Source organism: Chlamydotis macqueenii, chromosome 16 (genome assembly GCF_036417535.1).
Source record: "Chlamydotis macqueenii isolate bChlMac1 chromosome 16, bChlMac1.mat, whole genome shotgun sequence".
Taxonomy (NCBI): Eukaryota; Metazoa; Chordata; class Aves; order Otidiformes; family Otididae; genus Chlamydotis; species Chlamydotis macqueenii.
The window spans coordinates 15,596,403-15,621,099 of NC_141571.1; the positions used below are offsets into that span (position 1 = coordinate 15,596,403).

The 24,697-nt window shown below is 50.1% G+C and overlaps 1 protein-coding gene across 3 annotated transcripts; it reads left to right on the forward strand.

Annotated features, from left to right (window-relative positions):
- Positions 1-872: 872 nt before the first annotated feature.
- CSNK2A1 (casein kinase 2 alpha 1) lies at positions 873-24,675 on the forward strand. 3 transcript variants are annotated; one of them, XM_086760975.1, is made up of 13 exons: positions 873-994; positions 14,120-14,319; positions 15,315-15,426; positions 16,333-16,434; positions 16,868-16,918; positions 17,672-17,731; positions 18,379-18,462; positions 18,855-18,965; positions 19,734-19,835; positions 20,725-20,825; positions 21,535-21,683; positions 22,796-22,882; positions 23,359-24,675. In XM_086760975.1, the coding sequence occupies exons 2-13, from the start codon at positions 14,219-14,221 to the stop codon at positions 23,472-23,474; spliced, it is 1,176 nt and encodes a 391-aa protein (XP_086617101.1). In that variant the 5' UTR covers positions 873-994; positions 14,120-14,218; the 3' UTR covers positions 23,475-24,675. The 3 variants fall into 3 exon arrangements, with proteins under 3 accessions (XP_086617101.1, XP_086617104.1, XP_086617105.1); XM_086760978.1 differs by lacking the exon at positions 873-994 and adding an exon at positions 4,256-4,461; XM_086760979.1 differs by lacking the exon at positions 873-994 and adding an exon at positions 4,256-4,448.
- The last annotated feature ends 22 nt before the right edge of the window (positions 24,676-24,697 follow it).

Below are 24,697 nucleotides of genomic sequence, written 5' to 3' on the forward strand. Positions count from 1 at the left end.
CTCAGCACAAACCCCTCTCCCCCCGCCAGGCCGGCTCACAGCGCCGGCCGGGCTGCGGCACTTGGCCAGAGCCTGGCCGCGGCGGCAGGGCTGCCACTAGCCCAGGGCCACGCGTCCCGGCCAGCCCCGCTGCGAGGGTGCCGTGGGCTGGGGCGCTCCCGCCCTGCCGGGGGGCTCGGTGCGGTGCTGCAGAGGGGTCCGGCTGCGCCTCCAGGCGCTTCCTCCTCCCGGGGTCTCCCCGGGCTCGGCCTGCAGTAGAGGAAGGGTCTGCGGACGTCCTCTGGCCAGCCCGTGCCGGGGTAAAGCTGATCGCCGGGCTGCGAGACAGCGAATCGAGGGGAAATCGAGAAACGCAGCGAGCGGAGGTCACCGGGGCCTGGAGGCCACGGGGGCTCGGCCCAGCGTCGGGCCCAGCGCTGGGGGTGGGGGGGAAGAGCCCCCTCCACCCACCCGCGCGGCTCGGGGATGCCCCCTGTGCGGGGCCCCGCCGCTCTGCGGGGGCTGGGGCCGCGGGAGGGCCGGGCCGCCCCCCGCCGCGGGGCACACGGCTGGGCCGCGGGCGCTGCGGGCCCGCCTCGGCTCCGCAGGCCGCAGTTGCCACCTGGCGGCGGGCCCCGCGCACGGCGCCGCGGAGGGGACCGGCCCCAGGCGGATCCTCGGGAGCCCCGCGGAGGGGACCGCGCCCGGGGGCACGGAGCTGAGGCAAGGCCCGAAGCCCCCCCCCCACCCCCCGGGACCCCCCCCCACCCAGCACCGCCCGCCCCACAGGCGGACTACATCCCCCACAATCCCTTGCGGCGCGCGGCACCCCCCCCCCCCCGCCGCGCATGCGCGCCCCGCCCTCCCCGCGGCACGTCTGGCGCCAGCGGGCGGCGGGGTTTCCGCTTCCGGCGCGCCTCGCTCTGGTCCCTGCGGCTGGCGGCCGAGCCTTGTGCCTCCGCCATATTGTCTGTGTGCGGCCGGCGGGCGGGCGGCGAGCGGGCGGCCCCGGCAGGTACCGGCGGGCCGCGGCGGCCCCGGCCCCCCTCCTGGGGCCCAGCGGCGGGGGAGGGCGGAGGGGGCGACGGCAGGGAGGCGCCACCGTGTCTCCCGCACCTCCCCATCCCCCCCCCCCCCCTCCTCGCCCCGCTGCGGGCACGATGTGGGCTGAGGGACCGGGGCCCCGGCGGGGAGGGGGGGGGGCGGCCCGGGCCGGGGCCGCCGAGGGGAAACGGGCGGCGGGAGGTAGGGGTAGGGGTAACGGGCGGGCCCGGCGGGGCGGGGAAGGGCAGGGCCCGCCGCCTCCTGCCCGCGGAGGGGGCCTCCGTGCACCAGGGGCGGGGGGAGCGGGGCCTGGCGGGGCGGGGGGGCCGCCTGGGCTGCCCTCAGCCCGGCCTGGGACCGGCTCCGGGGCCGCCTGCCGCCCCCGGTCGCGCGGGAAGGGCAGGGCCTCACGGAAAGGTGGCCTTCCCCTCCTCCCAGCGCTCCGGGCTCGCACGTTCAGGCCGCGTAGGTGTTATTTACTTAAATGGCTCTGTCTTTCCTGTTCCCCGCCCTGCCCAAAAAAAGCAGGGGGCTGCGAATTGTGCGGAGGGGTGAGGAGAGGCCTGTTTCTTCTTGCTCCCAACCCCAGCTGCGCAGGGACTCTGTTCGGGGCCTTTCTGCGTGCAGGGGAAGGTGATTTTCAGATTTCCCCACCGGTGGCTCTGCTCTTCTGAAAGCAGTGGTGGTCAGTCGCGCCCCTGCTGTAATTTGGGTAATTGTGCCCCGGGGCAACGGGCTGCGCGTTTGCGGGTGAAATATGCTTTGTAAACGAAAGGGCAGATAAGATTATGAAACCCCACGCGTGCTGGTTGTCAGATTACGTTACCCTTTCTTACTAAGGGCTCTGGGTACAACCAATAAAGTCTGGATTATAAGCGCTCACTCATCGGTACGTTTTCTGCTGACAGCAGTGGTTAATCTGTGCAGAGGCTCGGGAGGGCATGTGCCTCTCTTCCGCAAACTAAATTTATGGATCCTGAGCCCGTGTTGTTCAGTGGTGCGGTCCTTTGTGCCCGTTCCAAGCCCCGGTACCTGTGAGAGGCGTCTGCGGTGGCACGGGGCTTGGGCTGCGCAAAGCTGCCCGTGAGCCGGGGTCTTGGAGAGCTGCTCCTGCGCTGACCGTTAATCCAGGCTGCGAGACTGGGTGCTGTGCGCGTCTCTTTGGAGATGGCTGCGCTGTGTGCTCCCCTGGCTTGTGCAGGCTCTGTCCTCAGCGTGCTCCGTAAAAAGCACGGCTTGGGAAAAGCAGCTCGTTCTGCGCCTGAGGGTCAGCACCCGACGGAGGTGGCTGGTGCGACATCGTCTCTGTAGAGAGAAGCACATGGAGGCAGCAGAACTTGGGGGCAGGTAGCGATTTAGTTTGCTATTTAACACTCTCTCGTTTTCAAAAACATAACGGTCGCTTAAAATATTCCGGGTGAAACACAGTTGGTGTTCCTGCTGTATCCGTATCGGCCGGGATGGCGGAGGTGGCTCTGCCGGAGCAGACTCCAGCTGTAGCACGGGCGGGTGCAGGGCAATCGATTGCGCTGTGCGCTGTTCCCGTTGGAGTGCTGTAGAAAAGGGTGCAGAGAGGGAGGGCTGTGCTTGGGAAGACTTTGGGCAGGATTTGGGGAAAGTGTGAAACTTAATCACCTCCTGAAATAGCCCTAAAACTGGGACTAGGGTAATATTCCAGCAGTGGTGCGTCCTCTGTGGAGGCACGTGCTGTCTGTAGCTGGAAAAAGAAAACCGGACCGGGATGAGCGTCCGATCCTGTGTGCAGGGCAGTCTGCTTTCCGCCCTCGGGAGGAGATCCGCCTGCGTCTTGAGGCTGGAAGTCCGGCTCTTCAGGTACCTCCTGGCAGAGCAGGGTTTGTTGGAAAGGTCCAGACCTTTGCCTGAGTATGAAATCCGTAGACCTTCGGTGGCAGGCAGTGATCCTTGCAGAGAGATTTCCTTTTTTTTTTATTTTCCTCCTTTCTCTGCTACCTGGCAATATAATTTGGATTATTCATGCATCGTCAGTGAAACCTTGCTGTCTTGTAGCTCCCGGTGTGGGTGGTAGCAGAGTTCGGTGTACACGTCCTGCAGCTCAAACCGGTGAGTTTGCCGACTTGGCTGCTGCCCGCGAGGAGTTGGAAGGCGGTTGAGGAAGGTAACATCAACCCCGGAGCAAGGAAGGTAACACCATCTCGGCCTTGCCTCGGCGAAGAAGGGGAAGCTAATGTAGCTGGGGAGCGTGCTGGGGGGGGTGAGCCACAGAATACGGAAAAATGCGCTGAGGGAGTCGGATGCTGGAGGAGAAAACAGGGGCTTCCAACTGGGAGATTCAGAACAGGTTCTCGTGGTTTGCCAGGGCACCTGGGTCCATGGACTGAGGAGAAATGGGTTCTTTTGGGAAGAGGGGTGGTAGAAGTGGCAGGAGGTTCCAGGAAATTGGATCGTGGAGTGTTTCGTGCGGTAAAGTGTTTAGTTTTGTGCAGGGGCAGTTGGTGGTACTGCTTCACTTGAAGACAGGCGATGGAATGTGAGAGTGTGAATGCAGACCTGTGAGTGGGGGCTGCTCTTGAAGGTAAAAGACTTTCCTGAAGGTGAGACACAGAGGGCCTTAGCGTTTGAGATCTGGGGCGTTTTCAGGTAGTGCAGGTTAGGTAGAGACATGAGATGGGTTTGTGGCGGGAATCTTGGGAAGACAGGACACCGGAAGGTGGTTGTAGATTTGTGGAGCTGGAGAGAAGGAAACTGTGTCTCTTCTGTGATAAAAGGGGTGAGGATGTGTCTCTTCCAAATTTTATTAAATGGCAGATGTCCTTATTCCTTCTGCTTGAATTCTTTCTCTGCATTTTCTCCTTACAGAACTAGTTTTCTCTTTTTGTCTTTCCACGTGTCCTCTGAGGAACGAGGGGAGGGAAGGCAGGAGAAGCAGACGGGTGACATTGTGGTGGTGTGATTAATTTCATGTCACATTTCTGAAGAGGCAGAGATTTCTTTCTGGGTTACCAGACCTGTCACCTCCGCTCTTCCCCTATTATTGAATTGCTCGCGTTAAGGTGTCGGTTTTATAAACTGTCTGGGCAAGACTGGTGCCATCTTAGATTTTATTGTCCCGTAAGGCTCGTGAGAGGGTAAACCCCACAGATCTTAAGACCAGGGAGGGCTGCGGCGACTCCGGCTGCAAACGTTGTCTGATTTTGACTGTATGACACCTCTGGGATAATTTTTCTGAGCTTGGATCTCTCTTCCAGGGGCTTCCAAGAGCTGGCTTTCCTGGAATTTACAGAACCTCATTGGAGGAACGGAATTCCCCTTTGGACCTAGAAAAACTGCTTCGAAGAGGAGCCTGCCGCTTTCTGAACCGGCGTCAGGGCCCTTGCTGAAAGCAGAGTGCTTTCACAAGCTGGTTTTTGGGCCCCGTTTGCCATCGAGGTGCCAAACCTCTGTCGGTAGGAAGGGTTGGTAAGAAATGGGATTGTTGATGTGATCGCGGGATCGGTGGTTCGCAGATGTCTCCTGTAGGTCAGGAGCAGCAGCGTGAGCCTGACGCGAGTCTTACCGTGGGGTTCTTTGCGGACTCCAGGCAGCATCGCTGCAGGCTCGGATTTGGAAGGTTACAATTTCAATAATTTTTGTTTTCCACAGAATTTCTTTCTGAGAGTTAGGCTGTGTCCTCCTTATGACCAGTTTCTAATTTTTGAGGAACGTTGCCATTTACAGGGAGGCACTTTCTAAAAGCAGGCTGTCCAGCTGCCTCATCTAACGGCTGAATGGTGGTATGGCGATTTACTTGAAGTGAATGGTGAATCAAACGCATGCTAGACAGAAGCGGAAAATAATTTTGGGCCAAGGTGGAATTTGGCTGCAGGTTGCCGTGAAGAAGTGCCCCCACGTCCTCCTGCGTGTCCAGGGAGGTGAAACGGTGCCTCTCCCCTGTTCTTGCCAGAGCCCTCGGAGGAGGCAGCTTCTCAGCACATCTCTGCACACGTGTGCATGAGTTGTCACTAAATCTTTATTTTTAGTGTTCTGAAAATGGACGAGCGTGGACGCGCACAACAAATTAATCCCCAGAGTGGAAAATCAAGAGCTCCTGCGGTATTCCTTCTCGTAGAAGTTTTGTCGCAGATTTCTCTGTTACCGGTGTGCGGTCAGATTCCAGCCTTGCCTTCTGCAGATCAAGCAGCGCTTTGATTGTGCCCCAGAAGGAAAAGGAGGGCTTTTGCTCGCCGAGGACGTTGTGCAGCATCCAGATTCATGTCAACTCGGCGTGCAAACTAAAAAAGTTACAAGTTTTGGTGTTTTAGAACATATGCCATCCAGGCATATGTCCAACGTATGCATCTTACCAGGCGCATAAATCTATCCTCGTCCTAAGCCGCGACTTAGTGCTGCACCATGGCTTTCCTGGGCGATTGCAGGGTGAGAAGGACCGCGTGGGGACGGACAAAGTTGTCCTTGCGTGCGGCTGGCGGTGGTGTGGGGTTTTTATCATGGCGAGGGTGGGCTCAGCGTTCGGGTCACTGCTGGGTTACACTGAGTGATGGGTGCTGCGGTCACCATGGTACCTGGGTGCTGTATTGACGCCTTAGTCGGTACGTCCCCGTCCCCTGCTGTGTCTAGGAGAGCTGCCTGGCTGGCTGTAGCTGTCTGAACCCAGCGCGCTGCTGTGGTAGTAGATACTAGTAGTAGACACTGATTTCTAGAGTTTAGTGGCTGCTTTTTTGCGTTTGATTTTTGGAAGGGTTGTACCTAGGTTCATCTTGTGTTAGTAATGATGAATTTTTAAAGAATTATGTTAGAACTCTACTTTCTGGCAGGGGGTTGCACCCAGTGTCTCTTGCTGAGCCTTCTGGGCGCCAGCTGAGCCGTGAAGATGGTTTGCAGTGCGTTGCCTGCTGGATGGGGACAGCTGGTCACAGGGATTTCCTGAAGAAATAGTTACGTGCAGTGTATGCTGGCTTGTCCTTCGGCTCTGGTGACTCTTCTTGCCTCTAGGAGTTGCTTGATCAGAGGAATTAAAAGCGTGTAACTTTTACAGACGAGTAGCTGTGGTTTAGTTGAGTTCCAGCTAAATCACACTCTGTACGTCAACCACCGGAGTCAAATCAGCTGAACAATTAGCCTCTCAGTACTCGGTGTGTCCTAATTAATGCAGAAAACAACAACTGTGTCACTTAGGAGTAATTAGGAAGGTAGAACTTTCCAGAGGATGCTTCTGGGTGACCTGATGTCAGCTGCGAAGAGCCTGTAGTGGTGCTAAAAGATTCCCCTTTGTGAGCCTTCAGGAGGAGCTATGTGGCGTTGCCGGGATCTCGGAAACGGTAGTTTTGGTAATTGATTTCTTGGAAAATACTGTCCAGAGCTCCAGTGGCAGCAGCTTTGGTTTTAGAAGACAAAGAATCACTTCACGTTGAAGTCTTTGCGAGCACTCCTGCTTTGGCGTGGTCAGGCCTAGAGGTGTGCCTCCAGAGAGCCCCGGCGCCTGCGCTGCGCTCTCTGCTTGGCCTGGACTGGCGGGGCAGCGAAGAGATGCCGGTGGAAGAGTGTCGTCGTGGGTTTCTGTTCTGCTGTGGCTGTGCCGCAGGTTAGTTTGGCAATTCCTGGTTACGTTCGTAGCCGCTTCTGTGTGGTTGTGTCAGGAGTCTTCAGCGCTGGCGGTCAGGATATCTGCTGTGATCTGTGGGAGGCTGAACCGTGGCAGGGCCTGCACTGGGCTGGCGGGGCTCGGGTGTCTTGCTGGTGTCACTGCCTGCCACAGCTACACGGCCTCATCCAAGATCAATCTTGGCATTTTTGTGTTGGGAAAAGCTTCCCCTTTGCTCCGTGTGCTGTGGACTGGCTTAGCTCTGAAAATACGAAGGCAAGTCTGTGATTTTGGAGGAGAAGTGGGAAGAGAACAGCTTTTTGAAGTTGACTGTTCTATAAAATCCCCTGGGAAACAGAGTGAGGAGCGTTCCCGTCACTGTCAGCCTCCTGCTGCTGGAGAAGATCCTGGCTGTTCTGCCCCAGGTACACGTGCTGCTGCCAACGCTAAAGTATCGCGGAGGACAGTTGCCTACTTGGCCTGAGATGCTGGAGACCTATGGGGGGTCTGTGTAAGCTCCACTAAAATTTAGTTGTTTCGGGTCTGAACAAAAATGCAGACTAACTATGACGGAACTCCCGCTAGGTGGGCACCAGTGATGCTGCCAGGGCCACCTGGAGAGCGTCAGACGCAATCAACATCGCTTTCTGTGTTTGTGAAGTGAGAGTTAAGTTTTCCCCAAGACTCTGGGGGTTATCATAAAATACGGCGTTACAGTAAAACCGTTTTGCGGTCGGTCCTGTGATTTCCGTATCGGTTGTGATCCTCATGACAAGGTGACTTCTTCGTTGGCAGGAGCTGCGAGGAATTGGTGAAGCTGATGAAGGAAGAGCCGCTCTCAGTTTTAGGACATTTCTATTACAGAATTACTCCAAGATGTTTCTTCTAGTTTAACTAAGCCTGTCAACTGTTCAGGTCTTGCTTTGAATTAAATCACAACTGTGCCTGTTGGTTTTTTTTAGGAGGGTGTTTCAGGTAGTTATATACGGTTGTAACATAGTACAACTTGTTGTTTTTCCACAGCCAGACACAACCAGCTATTTAAAAGAAAACTGGAAATAATTTTGGTTTAAAAACGTAGTTAGAGCAGACTGTGCTATCCCAAAAAGAATACTAAGAGAACAGTTTGATTTCAAATCTAAGATTTTTTTTTTTTTTTGGAATTCAATTAGATTTTAAAATCTGTTTTTCAGTTGATGATGTCCCTTTAGTAGGTAAATGGCCTTCAGACAGGGGTGTGAAACGTCCGTTTTGTTAATCCAGGCTTTTTCTATGTCAGCTATGAAATCGTAGAAAAATATAGGTTGCAAGGGACTTCTGGAGGTCATCTGCTCCATGCTGGTACTGCTGCAGTTCCAGCATCGTGAAAATAGGCAAATCAGATTTCTTGTGTGAGACAGAACGTATTTTTAATAAAGTTGGTTGCTATTATTTCTTCCTTTAAAGGTAAGCTGGGTTCTGAGTAGTGCTGGCTGCCAACAGGCTGTTCTGTAGCATTTAAGCATCTCTTGATCTTTTAATTTCAGTGGTGTCTATTCAGTACTAGATGTTCTCCAAACTCTGGAGAAGCGGGTGCTCCTTCCCTGGGAGGCTTGCGAGGGACAAATGGGCTGTGTGAAGGGAATCGCAATCAGTTTTATCTGATCGTTGTAGTGCTTCCTCTCATTAATAAAGCACGTTACACACTCATGATTTCAGAGGCTGGGTTTGAGCCATTTGCTATGAAAGGTAACGTCTCGCTTGCAGTTGTGGATAAAAGGGAGGAGTAACCTTTTGATCCCAGGCTGGTTACTGTAATTCTGCTCTTCTCCGCTGACAGAGGACTTTGCTTTTTGCAGAATGAACCGGCTGCTGTCTGTCTTAGCCTGTTTATGGTCTTAGTCTGTCACAATTGCAGCTGGTCATGAGCTTGCGAGAGGAAAGCACCTAGACCTGTTTGACCAACCCGTGCATCCGGCCTTCTCCTTGGGAGGAAGGTGAGGTTGTCTGGGATGGTCTATCTTGAATTGATAAAGTGATGGAAATATTTTCCTGGCTCTTTGCGTTTGGCTTGGTGCGGTTCGGGGCCTTTGTTACTCATTAGGGGCGGCTCCCCGCTGACTGACTCTGAGTTCAGGTAACGACCGTGTTTGTGTGCTGTTGAGTGTCGTTCACCGGGTTCGCTCCGCTGCCTGGGTGAACGTGGAACCACTGGACGATACAGCGAGGGCACGCTGCGCTGTTAGCAGCACACCGCGGGGAGGCCGCTGTCACGCGGCGCTGGTGTTCCTGGGTGCGTTGTTTACACTCCAAACCTTATCCGCAAAGGTCACCGCTTGGATGGCACTTCCAGGTTCCTCGGGACACCAGGCTTCTGGGAAGCTCTTGGCTTCCAGCTCACTGGGAGTCTGTGTGTGCGCTGCATCATACTGGTGCGGCTTCTTAGGTTTAGGGTTCTGAGTAACTGTGCTCGAGGGAAGCTCCGTGCCAAAAACGTTTCCATTTAAAAGGAGGAAAAGAAAGATTCCAGTATCTCGGTTGTTCTTGACGGGAAAAACCAGAGGTGGATTTTAGTAGATGTTAAGTAGTTTTGTTTCTCAAAACTGATTTGCACAGATTTCTTAGCTGCGTGTTGTTGCTGTTTGCTGTAAGTGGATACATCTGGACGGACAGAGGGCATAGGAAACTCCTCTGCTAATGGGGTATCGGTGCTGCGCGTGCACGTACTTCAAGAAATCAAATCCTCCGTGGGGACAGGGGTTGCTGTTGGGTTTAGAGTGCATTGTAAGGATGATAAAATCCCTTTTCAGAAAAGGAGGTTTGTAACAGTGGTTTAAATTAAAATGTTTTAAAAATCAGAGTCAAAGTAAACATTGAAAGGCTTTTTACCGTTTTGCTGAACTTTAGGCACAGAAAGTCTAGCTTGCCAGGCTGCTCAGACAATAGGCTAATGTTAGAATAACTCAAACGTTTAAGAACCGATCTGTTTTAATTAATAGACCTTCCAATTAAAAAATTCCTATATGGTGGTAGCGCAATTGTTTTTGCCTCTTGACTGGGGCTCTCGGGCGCTCCTGCGCAGTAATTATCAGTTGTACACGCAGCGCTGCGTTTGGCTGTGTTCTTGTGACTTTTTTTTTTTTTGTCCACAGGATGAACAGGGTCCTATGGGGTGCTCTTGATAAGGATGCAGTGTAAGAGATGAGCTAATTATCGGCTTGCTAATACTCAAACGATGTTTTTAAGGGCAGGCCTGTGTGGGAAAACCAAGCGCTGAAACTTGCCTGGTGCTGGTTGGATACAGCTGCCATGTGAGCGCTGCTCGGTAACGTCTTCCCAAGGGGCGTCACCGCAAGCGCTGAAACAGAAGAGCTGTTTTCTGTCCTTGCCCAGGCAGCCCGGAGCGCCGAACAGCGCGTGTCAGACCGTAACTGGACGCTTTGTCTTCCTCTCCTTGTGACCTCTGGTATATTGCCTAAAAACTCATGGCTGTGCTTCCTAGTTAAACACTTCTCTACCAGAGAAATTCAAATTTTCAGAGATGTGTGTTGGTTTTTGGAGATGCTCAAGAGCCGATCTAATTAGATCTACTTTGACTAGATTACTTTTAGCAGTTCCCATCTAAATTATTCTGTGATTCTGTCATTGATGCAGGAATTCATAAATGACACGTTATGTTTGGATTCCACAGAAATAGAGAGAGCTCGTTGTTTATAACAAGCTGAGGACACTCATCTAGCTGTAATCGCTGCTCGTACTGTAGATTTTCTGCCTTAAAATTGCAAGCTACACCGACTTTTGCATGACGACACCTGTCCCCGTTATTTATCGCTATTTATGTCGATCCCTTCTGTCAAAGAGCTTGGATCCACTGTAACGTTATCCCTTTCTAGGGGCAGTGAAAGCAAAATATATACAAATTCCTTAGCAGTATGTAACTTTGTTTGCTTTAAACCCAAATTAGCTGTGCAGACTCTCTGCTTTTTCTATGTGAAGAACAGCAGACAATAATACCTGCCTTCGTAATAGGCATGGTGTGCCGTTCTTAGACGCTGCAGTCGATGATTTCCTGAAAAAACCCTTCTCTGAGCAGTCTGTTACAGCATACAGCTTCTGCTAGGCTAGAGCTACATGGCAAAAAGGATCCGCTGTGAAATTTGATCTGGCTTTAGGTAACGTGATTGCTTTTTCTTCTTTATTATTTTTTTTTTTGTATGCTGAAGATGATCTTGCTAAGCTGGATGAGGTGGAGCAGTCGCATAAGTTGTGCTTAAAAATTAAAATTGCTAAGTCATCTTAGACATATATAGGTGCAGTTAATGCCTACACAGGGAGTTTTGGGCAGAGGAAATCAGCCAGTGCGTCTCCTAGCAGAAGCAGGTGGATTGAGGAGAAATAAAAACACAGTGACTAAACTTTGGAGCCAAATGAATTTCCCTGCACTGGAAGTGTGCTAGTAAACTTGCATGCTCTGCTAATGCCCGGGTGTGCTTTTGGAGTGCACATCTAATTTCTGAGTGTCTGAGTCATGCCACATAAATTATTTGAGGTCTTAGATGATTGCTGTGTAATCTGCTGAAAGTGTATTTTGTTCAGGAATAGAGCTTTTTTTTTTTTTGTAACACTTCATATTCTTCCATTAGCTGAACACCTGGCTGGTGTGCCCCATCCTTCCCTCACTGGGCTGAGGCCTCCGGCACACCTCTGTTGTGGACGTTGGAACAACACCATGTCCCTTTTTAACCTTGGGGCTGGATTGCTGTGACTCTGTCTACCTGGAGCTGTCTTCAACCCCGTTGTGTGTCAGTAGGTGAAAAAATAACCCGTGTCGCCAAGGCCCGTACCACCTGAGGAGGCTTAGGCCACGCCAAAAGATTCCTCGCCTGCGTTTCCACCTCTGAGTGTGGAACCGGCTGCGGGTCAAGCTGTGTGACCTGGTGGAGGACGTCGGACCTGTGTCCCCCACGTTCTCCGCTGTCTTCGTAGCCAGTGGTTCTTGCTGCGGTCTGTGCGGCAGGCTGAAGTGCTGCAGACCTCCAGTAAATGACGCGACGCTGCTGATAGAGCAGGATTTTGCACCTAGAATTTTCTTCTGGTGTGATGTGTCCTGGTAGCCTAAGCTAACTGCTCTGAGCGGATTTCTAGGTCTTTCTGATTAATTTCTGATTAATGGGGCTATTACTTTCTCCTGCAGCCTGGCAGTCGCCGGTTTTCTGCGAAAGGATGGCATTGGCATAGCGAATAACTACGTGATACTCATTTAGACTGTAGCACTGCCCGCTGTACGGGCTGCGTGGTCTCTGCCGTGCGCTCCGCACCAAACGGTACTCTGTCGTGCTCCAACACGGCTTCCTTTCTTGTAAGCTATTGGAAAGCCAACAGGGAGATTCTTCTATTTAGATGTTTAGAAGTGCGTCAGCTTTCACTCCTGAAAGATTTGAGATGTAAAGGCACTACTTTTATTTTAGGCAGGACAATACTTTGGTATAAATTGTAGTAAGTTGCTGTTGCCTTAAATGTTTGGAAATCAGAGTATTTGTCTTTGACCTACAGTAACTTTGAGTTATTTTGACTAGTCTCAATACTGTAAAACTTAAAAGCTTTGCTAAAATAATGTTGTAAGGAGGAGGAAGGGGCGGTGCTTGCTAAATCCTTTGGACAAGCAGAATGCAAAGAAATGTCTTCAGACCATTGCAGCAGAATCTTTTGCTTCGTGTCTGGATAACGCATCTCAATCCAACACAGATGCCGTTCTCTTGTGGACAGTTGGATTTAATGTCGTGACTGCAGAAAGTTGTGACCAAAGCTGGTATCCCAACAGGACTCTTCTGGCTGCCTGCGTTTGTCGTGAAGTCTTCTGAGCGTGCTCACGCCATTTAATCCCTGCCTGGTTCCTAGCGACTGGCCCCTGAGATCTTCCCAGTGTCCTTTCTTGTCTCGCTGCTGCTTGGGGGTGTACTTTTCCTCGTGATGGGCTAATTGGTGTGGATGTAGCTTACCACTAGAAATGTCTGAGGTCTTCTGGAGAATGCTGTTGTCTGTGCTGGGACTTAGTTGCGTTGTGCAGCGTGGTGCTGCTTTTTTCCTGCAGTAAGCCCAGAGACGAGAGCCAGCGGCGCCTGCTCTGCAGATGTTGCTCGCTTTCAGGCGGGCTCTGGGATATGTGTAGAGGGTACCTGGTGTGAGACAGTGGGATGAGACGGCCGTGCGGGAGCGTGTGAACAGAATAGCGAAAGCCTTCTTCAGAGTATGCGGAAATGGGAAAAAATGTCGTACTATGGAAATCTCTGGAGTGATGTTCAACAGTCCTGTCTTTGGATAACATTTTGGTCCTGATGCTGCTTTCAGGTGAATACATTTGCGTTTTTATTTAGTGGGGAAAGCAGCCTGGACAATCGTGTTGAAATGCCGTTAAGCTGGTTTATGGCAGCCCGCACAGGAATATGCGGCTGGGAGACTGCTTAAAGCTGAGACGGTCCGTGCTCTGACAGCGGCTAGATCTCTGCTCGCCTCCGGAAACCCGCTCCTGCGCTGACCAACCTTGCTTTGTGTGCGAGCGCTTCGGTTAGCACCCGCATCTTTCCAGTGGGTGGAAAAGGCAGAGTAGCGGTGGATCAGTTTGGGGTTTGGAGGTTTTTTTTTTTCCTTCCTTTCCACAGAATGAATCGACACAGCCACACAAACCTTTGTGTGTGAGCATGTGAAAGGCTTCAGGTTATTTCTAGTATAAAACAAATCGAAACACTCTGCTCAATGCTAAACTTCAAAATCTTGGCAATTTTGGTGCACATATTAAATAAAATGGCTCGGTTATCTGAAAATAACATAATTTGAGATTAGGCTGAATCTGAGTTGAAACTGTTCACAGAATTTTAATAAAAAATAAGGATAGGAACAACTGGGAATCAAAAATCAGTGGTTTTGAAGCTGTTTTAGTGTATGTGAGAGTGATAAAACCAGTCCGCTGAGACCCTTTCAAGAATTGCAAGTAAATCCTGAAGTCCTGATTTAAATGAAAATTGGTGTTTCTACAAGTTGAAACTTCAGAAAAGGCTTAATTTAGGTTGCACAGGTGCCCTTGCTGATCTGTCAGCTCTGTTGACAGCATCACATTTTAGTGCCTCGCAAGAGGTGGTAGTTGTGCAAGCTGGAGCAAATGAAGGGTTTTGGTTACGTGGGGCGGCACAGGACCTCTTCCTGGGTGGGAGAGAGACCGCAGCCGATGGCTGCTGCTTTCACTCTGGAGCTGAAAGGAAGGAGCCAGCCCACAGATACAGAGCATGTTGCGTTTCTTCCCGTTTGGAAAGTTAGCTCTGCAGCCATAAGTTGGAAGCGTCGTACTGTAAGTTGCAAGGGCGGGGTGTTACTTTTGCTAGCGGGGCCAAGTGGTCCTGTCGTGTGGGAGAGAGCGCAGACAAATTGTTTTCAAGCTCTGACAAATGATCCCAGGCCTGTGGCTAGACTCCAGCCTCTCCTTCCCAGCAGCTTTTAATGATTAACTTAAATATTTTTATAGTATCTTGAGATTTTAACCTCTGGTTTATTTTCTCTCTGCAGGTGGAAGAATCTGAGGCCTTTATCTTCTGTCCAGCTTCGCAGTTCGGGTAGCCTCTGATCTTGGACATCTCATCATTTCCGCCCGCCAACCTGTCTGATATGTCGGGACCCGTGCCGAGCAGGGCCAGAGTTTACACGGATGTGAACACACACAGACCCCGGGAGTACTGGGACTATGAGTCGCATGTCGTGGAGTGGGGGTGAGTCTCTGGGCTGCGTGTGGGTGTCCCTGGACCGGGATTGACCCCTGTAGGATCTGGCGTAGTGGTGCACGGGGGGAGTTCAGGACCTCTGCTGCGTGAGGTTTTTTTCCTGCTGCTTGGCAGATGTCTGTTTCTTGTCAAAGAACATTTTTAGCAGCTCCCGTAAGAGTTTGTTTTGGAGAATTTTTGCCAAGTAGTCAGGAAGGTTGTCCTTTCAGAGGTCAGAAAATCTTTATCTGAAATAGTCTGACCAGCCCTGCGTGTGGGGCTGAAAAGAAGTAAAAAAACACCTGACATTGCTTCTGACTAGGGTGAGTGAAGAGACTCAGCAGACTTAAATAGGTACATGCTATTTTGTGACTTGTTGCTCAGCTCTCTGCGAGTGACTGGAAAAGACATGTCTGCTCCTTTTTCAAGGAAGGAGGTGTCTAAATCGAGCTCATGACTAAACAGCCCAAGAATCGGACTGCGGGGCTAGCAGCTTCGCAGCTCTGCGTCCCTGCTGTTGTATAGCAGGGCCCAGGCTGAGTCCTGCCCTCAGCTTTTGCAGTTCCTGGTTCCTGAAATGCGCAAAGTCTTCTGAGCATAAGTGGTGTTTTGTGCCTAGCCTGTTTTTGAAGTGTCTAGCACTTACATTTTTTGGCCTTACTGGCTTTGTTGATTTTTAACAACATTATGCAAGTTAAAACCTAGCTTCCAAATATATATAGATGGGTGGAAGGGGTAGCTCGGGTTCCCTGATGCTGAAATACGTAGTTGGGCTTATGTTACCTACTGCAGAAGAAATGAGTTCTGGATTGAATCTAGCTTGGGCGAGTAGAAGCTCCCTGTTTCTCTCCTAATTAATCGTCGCGTTCAGGAGACGTAAGACACTGATTAATCCACCTTGTCTGGAAGGTGTGGTGGCGCTTTATTTTAAGGAGTGGTTTGCTTGTAAATTGCGGTGGAAATGGCTCGGCTCTTTGGAACTCTTTAACTTTTTATCTCCACAGAAATCAAGATGACTACCAGCTAGTTCGAAAATTAGGCCGAGGCAAATACAGTGAAGTATTTGAAGCCATCAACATTACAAATAATGAGAAAGTAGTTGTTAAAATTCTCAAGGTGAGCTGGGGATTGGGCAAAAGATAAAATCTGTCGTGAGGTGATCAGGAGGCCAGGAAGTGCAACATTTGGTCTAAAGTGTTCAATGTTCTAAAGCTGAAATCCTTTAAGCCTGGCCTTGGAGTCTCATTCAGTGAAATGGGCCATCGTTTTGAGCCTCCTGATAACCGAGTGTAGGGCTTCTGCAAGTCACATCTCTGCCTGTAAGGAATTAGCCTCTACCTTAAAGAAATCCTGATGTGCCACACGTTTTTATTTGGAGCTAAGCAACACTTCAGCAGCTAGCTAGGAAATTCTCACCTGCTCTGACTGCCAGTGCCCCGACATGCTGTCACGCGTGTAGAGGCCTGTGAGCTAGCAGGATCATTGCCCTTTAAAGCCATAGATTAGATTTGGGGACTGCTGACCTTAAGATGTTCATTTCTGCTCTGCATGTTCCATTGCATATGTAATATCCTTCCAGATTAAGGAGTTCGTGGATGCTGGTTATTCCACAGCCTTGATTGGTGAAACACCCTCATTTAGTGGCCCTCAGATAGCACGTGGACTTCTCATAGTTACACATTTACCACATGCCAGTTCAGTTTTGGACTATCAGATCATGTTCAGACAGCTTTAAAAAAAAAAAAAAAAAAACAACGCCATCTTCCTAACGCTCGCTCACATTAAACTCGTGTTTGTGGCTGTCAGGGTTCTGTGGTTAGAGAGGGGGCTGCAGATACCTCTGCCCTTACTTGTGTGATGCCCGGTCAGGTGACCACAAGATCTGGCTGTTTGAGCTTAACCTGCAAAAGCTCTGTGTTTTGCTGACTTGCAGTCACCTACCGTTGTCACCTGGATGTTGAGCTGTCTGAGCCTTGCTTTACTGGAGTGCTTTGTCTTACACCTTGGGTTTTTGTTCTTCAGCCTGTTAAAAAGAAGAAAATCAAGCGTGAAATCAAGATCTTGGAGAACTTGCGAGGCGGTCCCAATATAATCACTCTTGCAGATATAGTAAAAGATCCTGTGGTGAGTATGGAAGGCACTTACAGGGTACACGGGGGCTACAGGTGAAGTTGCTCTGTTTGACTTCAGCTCTGATCTGGCTTTTTGTTTCCCCCCCGCCCCCCCGCTTTTAAATCCTGCGTTTGAATTGCTTAATCAGATCAGCTCGTAATCTGATTGACTTCTTTTAGGGGGCCCTTCCCCCACAGGTCTCTTCAGCCCCTGGCTCTGTAAGGATGAGGTACCAGTGAACGGAGACGAGTTAATTTGTTCTACAAACAGCGCTGCCAGGGGCTGCAGGCTTTGGTTCTGCTTTCTCTGTCTGAGAGGAATCACAAGTACGTCTGAGGCAGAGGGGCTTCTAGCAGTTCTAGGAGTTAAAACAGTTTCATTCGTTATCCTGAATAAAAACATGTTGTCTCAACTTAACATGGCTGAACGCTTTTCTCTCTTTTAGTCTCGGACACCCGCTTTGGTTTTTGAACATGTAAACAACACAGACTTTAAGGTACAGTGTGGGATGTGAACTTCTCATGTTTTCCACTTGAAAGCCGCTTGTAATGTGTTCTAGGGAAAGGCAAGTACGTGGGGCAGGCAGGTCGTTTAATCATTTCCTTCCGACAGACTAACTGTCTCCAAAGGCAGATGCGCTTGGGACAGAAGTTTGCAGTTGGTCCTGTAGCACCGTTTTGCCACAGAAGGCAAAGATGAGAATCCAGACTCCAAGTGATATTCTCACCTTCAGAGCACGTTGATCTGTTGTATTGTGGGCCATCAGTGCCTGTTGTTTTGAAACATCTTACTTTTATGTTCAGTCTATAACTATTTATTGGAACCACTTTAAATGTGGACAGCTGTTTCTGTGACTCTCCTTACTTCTGGGAAAAGGGATTTAAATGTTTTTGTCCCCATCCCTACTGACCTGCCTCAGGAGAGTGGCTGCGCAGTGCCGTCTGGAATAGCTGCTTAATGCTGTAGAGCACACAGGGTCTTCTTGAGACCGAGCCTGCGGGCATAGCGCCTCGTGCTGGTGGTGGGCGAGTGCAGCCTGAGGGTGACAGGAACCACAATGTACTGTCAGAGCAGAGCTGGAAGTGATGTGTAAGGGGAGAGGAACAGACTGTGGGACCAGAGTAACTTGGGAAGCTTTTACTGCTCTTTCAAGAGCAGCAGAGAACAGGGTTGGGTTGCTCTGCATTGGCAGGGATGTGATATTTTTCTTGGGTGCTGAACGCTGATACGATGTGTTTGTATCCCACAGCAATTATACCAGACATTAACAGATTATGATATTCGATTCTACATGTACGAGATTTTGAAGGTAAGTTGGTGTTTTGCTGTTTTACTGGCTTATTTCTAGGATTTGCACTCGGCTAATCCTATAGAAATGGTTGTCATGTCACTAAGGAAGGGGGAAGAGAAAGCGTGTGGAAGTATTGGATAGAAAAATATATATCAAGTCAGTATCAATTGTTCAGTTTTGTTTCTGTAACAAATTGTAGTCCTTTTTCTGACGATATTTTGGGTACACTGAAATAACTTCAGATCCGAAATCAGAAGTACGTGTAGCCTCTGAAAACAGAAAATTGTAAGCTGTTACTGCTGGGTTTTGTGCACTAATGTGATGGCGGTCAAATGTATTTGTCCATTCTTCTGAAATACTTCCTGCTCGGGAGTCTGGAGAAGAGGAGGCTTGTTTGATCAGGAGTGGCTAGTAACTGTGCTCTGAGGGACTCTGAAATTCCATTTTTATGAGGAAGCACACGAGGTGAAGTAAGAACACTTCTGCTGCTGGGACCTGCCTTTGAGAAGGGGCTCTAGAGGTGTTTTCTGCGGTACACCAGTCCAGTCCAGGATAAAACACTAGAGAGTAGTCTTGGAAATATTTGTGGAAATAACTTCTGAATATCATTGAACTTGAAAGGTTCTTGTGGCTCCAGCATCTGCTTCTTTGTGTGTCACCTACAGGCTTTAGATTACTGCCATAGCATGGGAATCATGCACAGAGATGTGAAACCTCACAACGTCATGATTGACCATGAGCACAGAAAGGTAGGTGGGGCAGGCTGGAGGCAGGGAGAGGTCCTGCTTTTCTCGTGGCAAACCAGGATCCCATTTGGGTGCTCCTGTGTAGTGGCACTAGCAGACATCTTCAAGGGGGGCCTGCACTTCTATCATGTGGAGAGATGTAAAATGAAATTCTGTACGGTGCTTTTTTTACGTTTTATGGGTTACGTGGGTTGGTGAGGAGAGGTATTTAGACTGGTTGGTGATACGGGTGTGGGGAGAATATCTAAAGAGATACTCTGATCGACTTCCAGTTGATTGAAAGTAGAAGACTTGTAAATGAAGCTTCAAACTTAACTCACCTGTACTGTGACTCAGCCAGTGGAGAGCTGGAGCATCCCTTGAGCCTTTTTTTCTTTGTTTTCTGCCATTTCTAGCTTAGACTAATAGACTGGGGTTTGGCTGAATTCTATCACCCTGGCCAAGAGTACAATGTCAGAGTGGCTTCCAGATATTTCAAAGGACCTGAACTCCTTGTAGATTATCAGGTAAGAGTTGCCAGGATTTATCACTGACTTACGTGGAAAGTCTGTGCCGTTTCAAGGTAGCAAACCAGAAATCCAGATATCTAGAGCCCCGAAGTGGCTATAAAGCCACTGAATTGAAAAACTAATGAGTAGTCTCAGGACCTGAGGAAGAGCAGCGGAACTAGCATCGTGGATCTTGGAATACAAATGTTGAACATTTTTTTAGCAAGGCTGCTTTTGCAGTAAGGTACAGGAGTGAAACAAAGCCCTTGTGGGAGTAGCTAGTACTGCATGAACTTCCAGATTAAGCAATAAAAACATCCCCGTGTCTGATGGCAGTTTGCACTATGGAAATGCTGTGAGCTGGAAACGGTGTTACTGGTGGCTTTCAGATCGTGCTGGTTCTGAATTGAGGCACCTCCTCATCTGCCCATGTACCCGGTGCAGTCCACTCCCTTTGTGCGTGTCGTGATGCTGCTCCACCCGTGTTTCTCATAACATTGAAGTCTGCAGTGAGAATAGAAAGAGGCATTGGTCTTTAATATCCTCATGGACAAGGATGGAAAGTGGGATACCTGCTGTTCTGCTAATTGCTCTATCCCAGTTTGAGTAACTGGAACACGGAGCTGAACAGTGACCTAGTGAAGAAGATGCGTGTAGATATTTTGGGCTGTTCCCAGCATAATATGGCCGTGTTTGTGTCACTGGAGGGAGGGGGGCCCTGTTAGTGTTGGGAGTCTGTTCTGCTTAATTCATTAGAAATTGAGTTGTCCTTCTGGTTTTGTACAGATGTATGATTACAGTCTGGACATGTGGAGCTTGGGTTGCATGCTGGCTAGTATGATATTCCGAAAGGAGCCCTTTTTCCATGGCCATGACAACTATGATCAGGTGAGAGCTGGTCATGTACAATCTCTGTTCTTCTAGCACAACGAAGGTTTCCTGCTCACACCTCTATCGAGGGACCCAAAGAAGAATTTAAGCATTTCTCTAATGGCTTCTTTGCTCTGAAGCCATGTTCCTTTTCTTGAGTGTGTGAGACCATCTAACCAATGAAACAGAACTAGATTTAGAGTGCTGTGTGTTTACGAGCTCTGCAGTAGGTATCTGGAAAAAGTTATGCCAATGGTTTTGTTAAGGCTGGTGTGTTCTGGAATGCAGATTGACTGTTCCTGAGGTTATGTGCTGTGGAAAGCCCCTGCCACTACCCACGCTCCCTCCCCTCTCTGTAGAAACTCTGAGTTTGGTACAGTTTTATACAAGTTGAGAAGTCTGTGATATGTTGCCTTTAGGCCAAAATTTTTATTCTTAAACCTTTAACGTGTGCTCTGCATCTGAATTTGTGTGCAGACATTGAAGAACAGTGACCTTCTGTTCTCAAAGCTTCATTCTGGAGCTCTCCGGGGCGACGCTTCACCCTTCACGTGCAAGTTAGAGTTTCTGCTCTTCTGACCCGTTATTCTTGCCATCCTGTTCTGTTGGTTTTGAATATTTTCCTGCTCCAAAGGGAGCTAGTGTTGCAGAATCTCAGGTTTTACTGATGTGAGGGGATGCAGCTGCCTCAGGTTGCTAAGTATGGACTGTGAGCCGAGGCGCGTTCACGATGCCTGTGATTGTGTGTGGCTGGGGAGGTCAGAGCCACGGGATGACTCTGTGGTGGGTGATTCAGATCACCGAGACCAGGTTCAAGCCCCCAAGGGAACGCGCTACTGTATCTTCACGCTGGCTCTGGCGTTACCGTACCCTCACAGCAGTGATTTGTTTTTCTGTGTGTCCCCAGCTGGTGAGGATAGCCAAGGTGCTGGGAACAGAGGATCTGTATGACTACATTGACAAATACAACATTGAGCTGGATCCACGTTTCAATGACATCTTGGGCAGGTGAGCCGAGATCTGCGGTAGCTCAGAAGCTCTTGGTAGACCCAGGCAGCTGCTGCTTTGTCAACAGACCTTGAAGTAAACAAAACCTTGGGCTTATGGGAGAAAGCAGAGCCGGGATTCTTCAGAACTGTCACTTTGTGCCTTGGATCCCTTTTGCCAGGGCTTCCCGTGGTCCTTTATCCGCACACGGACTTGAGGAAAGGTTTTAAAATATCATCTGTGCGGTAAATGAACTGCGGGAGCATAAAGCATGAAGGGCAGGTGCTCTGTCCAGAATTCTGGGGAAAAAAACAAAACCGTGTTTCTCAGAATTGCAGCGCAGAAGAGCAGTTGCTGCTTATGATGGCATTTACATATTCTTTCCCTCGTAGAGTTATTTTGTGTGACACATACCAAAACTACAAGGGGCTGTTGTTTGGGGCATAAGGGAAGAGCAGAAGCTGGGACTTCAGGCCTGTAAATCCAGTCTGAGCTTGCGTCCTCGTGCTGTCCCGGGGTGTGGTGGCTGTGCCGCCGCGTGGAGACGCGGTGTACTGCCGCTTCGCGCTCTGGTGCAGTTCAGCGCTGCTGCTGCCGCCACACCGAGTAGCGGCCTCTCGGAGACAGGCATCTGTCGCAGTCCTTGCTCTTCTAAAAAGTGGAGTATGGCGTTGATGTCCTCTACCTGATTTGTGTGTCTTTTTTTTTTATTTTATTTTTTTTTCTATAGACACTCCCGTAAGCGATGGGAGCGCTTTGTTCACAGTGAGAACCAACACCTGGTGAGTCCAGAAGCTCTGGATTTCCTAGACAAGCTGTTGCGATATGATCACCAGTCACGACTCACAGCGAGAGAAGCCATGGAACACCCCTACTTCTGTAAGTGCCAGCTGCTGCCCAAAGAGTTCTCCCTGTGCCTCTGGGAAATCTCCGTTCCAGTAGGTTGTGCAGACTGGAGCTAAGAACGGCAGCATAATAAGCCTGGTCTTTGCAAATAATTGCGCTGGAGCTGAGGCTGCTTCTCTCTGTGGTGGGTAAAGTAGGGCACTGCCACCTCCACCAGCGGAGGAAACAAAGCATTGGATGCCCATGTCAGGCCAGTGAGTCAGCAGCACCCTATTAAAGCAGCTTTGGTGCGAAACCCATGCTAATTTCAGCAGGGTTCCTGTGTTTTGGTAAAACCAGGTAACGCTGGCTTGTTGAGAAACAGGCCTGTTGGTTTTTGGTGGTTTTTTTTTTTTTGCTGCTGATGGAGTTTGTATAATTAAGAAACAGTTTAGATCTGTGTTATGCCTGTGGCAAGCGTTCAAGTGAAATGTTGTGCAAGTATGAGCATTGGTAAAGCTGAAAGCTTTGAACGTGAGGGTTGGGCAAACAGCTGAATTGACTTGTGCCCGAGCAGAGATACGGGTTGTACCGAACTCGGCGTGAGGCAGGGCAGAATTTAAAATTCCCTCGTCTGATGCCGTAGGCTCGGGAGACAGAAAGGGGTTGTCTCTGCTCAATGGCAGCGTTATTTACCCGCAGCTGAAAATAAAGAGTTAGCAGGTGAACTGGGGACGTCTTGCAGAAGACAAGAAGCTCCAGTGACACTCACTACAACGCGCAGGCTGCCGTGGGTTGTGTGTAGAGACAAGACGTGATTGCAATTCGTGATAGTCTTCCTGCTCGCTACACCTGTTTTCTGGGTTTGGCTTTACGCAATTGCTTAGCACGGAGGGGAGATCAACTTCACCTTCATGTCCTTCAGCTCTTGCTGTCACGCAGTCCTGCTGAACTCCAGAGCGCATCATTTGGGTGACTTTTAGCTGATTGTGTTAGCTTGGCACCTTCTTGGGTGCTCACTGCTGGAGCTGGTGGAACGTTCTGCGTTCAGCAGACGATGGCTGCTGTTACTGTTCGTAGGCAGCTTGCCAGGCTGGCCGAGCACAGGGGCGCAGGCAGTCGGTGCGTTGCCAGCACGGCACCTAAGGGTCGTGTGCTCTTCCTAGATCCCATCGTGAAAGACCAAGCTCGGATGGGCTCCTCCAACATGCCGGGTGGCAGCACTCCTGTCAGCAGTGCGAGTATGATGTCAGGTCAGTTCCGCTGTTGGCTTTTCTTGGGGCGTGGTATTTTATACGCGGATCCAGGAGGGTGAGTTCTGCAGGTGGGGCATTAGGTCATGTCCCGGGACCAAGGACGAGGGCTACGAAGAAACCGGGTGCGAGAGCGTGATAAATAAGGCCTCGCTGCAGCCTGACCTGCTTTTCTGGTCCCGTTTTAACAAGTGCTTTGCAGTTGGATTTTTCTGGCAGCGGGCTGAAGGACAGCGATCCTGCCGTACGTCGTCCCGTCGGTGACACCGGTGTGGGTACAAACCTGAGCTCTTTTCAGAGGCTGCAGAGAACGGTGGCCGATCTTTCATCTCGGCTTACGTTGGCAGCTCCGAAAACGTAGCAAAGCGGCAGCAAACTGACCCGCGAAAGATAGCGCTGCGTTCACGAGGCTGAGCTGTCCCGCACAGCGATGCGCCGGTTTCACTCTAATTCCTGCTTCCCTGTCTCTCTTCCAGGGATTTCTTCAGTGCCAACACCTTCACCCCTCGGACCTCTAGCAGGCTCACCCGTCATTTCTGCCGCCACCACGCTGGGGATGCCCGTTCCGGCTGCTGCAGGCGCTCAGCAGTAGTGAAGGGCTCTGTCTCCTGCTGCCTGAGCTGAGTCAGGTGGGGAAGAGGTTTCCCCTCCGCCTCTCCTCAGGACGCAGCTCGTGCCTGGCAGGGGAAGGGAGGGGATGAACGCTTTGGAGGCACCGTGTCTGAACTGTTGCTTGTGGATTTATAGTAGTTCAGTCATTATATACAAAATTATTATAGGCTGATTTTTCTTTTTTTACTTGAACTTTTCGTAACTCAGGGGGTTCCCTGAAAATACCTACAGATGGAATATTTCTCGGACAGTATTTTTTTTTTTTTTCCCGCCCCATAAAAAGTACTCTTTATTTAAGAACAAAGATGAATCAACAGCATTTCCAAGCTCTTGCATCCTGCTGGAAATCTCTTCATGTTCCCACCGTTACTCCTCCACGAGCCTACACCCGGGGGGATTGTGCTGTTCTCCAGAGGCTACCAAACCAAGTCTTCGTGAGGCAGGGGAGGGGGATTCTTAAATTACCGCTCACCTTGTCCCCATGTCCTGCGTATGACTCAGCCGGGGTACGCTGAGGAGACAATTCCAGTATGGAGAGGTGGTGTAAGCTTAATGAAGTAAGTGCAGATCATGTCTGAAACCCTAATTGGATTGAATCATGTCTCCTTAGGAGCCAACCAGAACGCCAACTCACACCCTTGCATGTAATTTTAGTCTTAAAAGATGAAGTTACTGATCCGATGGGAGTCCTTGCCACCTCCTGAGAAAGGCGCTCCCGCAGAGTGAGCTGTGCTCCAGCCGGCCCCTTGCTGGTGGAGGGTTCTTCCTGCCACGGCTTGGCTCGGATCTCTGGAATTAGTTTGTTACTGGGTATATTGTTTTTTAAATTGTTTCTATAGGTTTCAAGCTGGTGGCTACTTAAAGCTGGAAAAAAATCAGACTGCGCCAAGTCCGATACCACATCTTCACCCACCATCCCCTCCCTCACGTGCCATGTGGTGAGAATACCAGTTACCTCACAGTCCTGTAAATATGCACTGAGAGGAAGGAGCGAGCAGACATTAACTTAAGCTGAAATGGTAGATCAGTAATTGTGGACAAATATTATCATTGACAACGGAAAAGCACCCTTGTTACAGCCCTGCTACCCCTTGCTGTGTATATATACTTTGTCCTTCATATGTGAAAGATCCCGTGTTGGAATTCTTTGGTGTAAATAAACATTTGGTTTTATTTATCGAGGTTAGATTTAAGTTCCCTGTG

Excerpts from the sequence above, each read along its gene's own strand:
- CSNK2A1 (XM_086760975.1), top strand. The coding sequence starts at position 14,219 with ATGTCGGGACCCGTGCCGAGCAGGGCCAGAGTTTACACGGATGTGAAC. Across the intron at positions 15,427-16,332 it reads TAGTTGTTAAAATTCTCAAG|CCTGTTAAAAAGAAGAAAAT; the intron begins GTGAGCTGGGGA and ends TTTGTTCTTCAG. Across the intron at positions 21,684-22,795 it reads CATGGAACACCCCTACTTCT|ATCCCATCGTGAAAGACCAA; the intron begins GTAAGTGCCAGC and ends TGCTCTTCCTAG.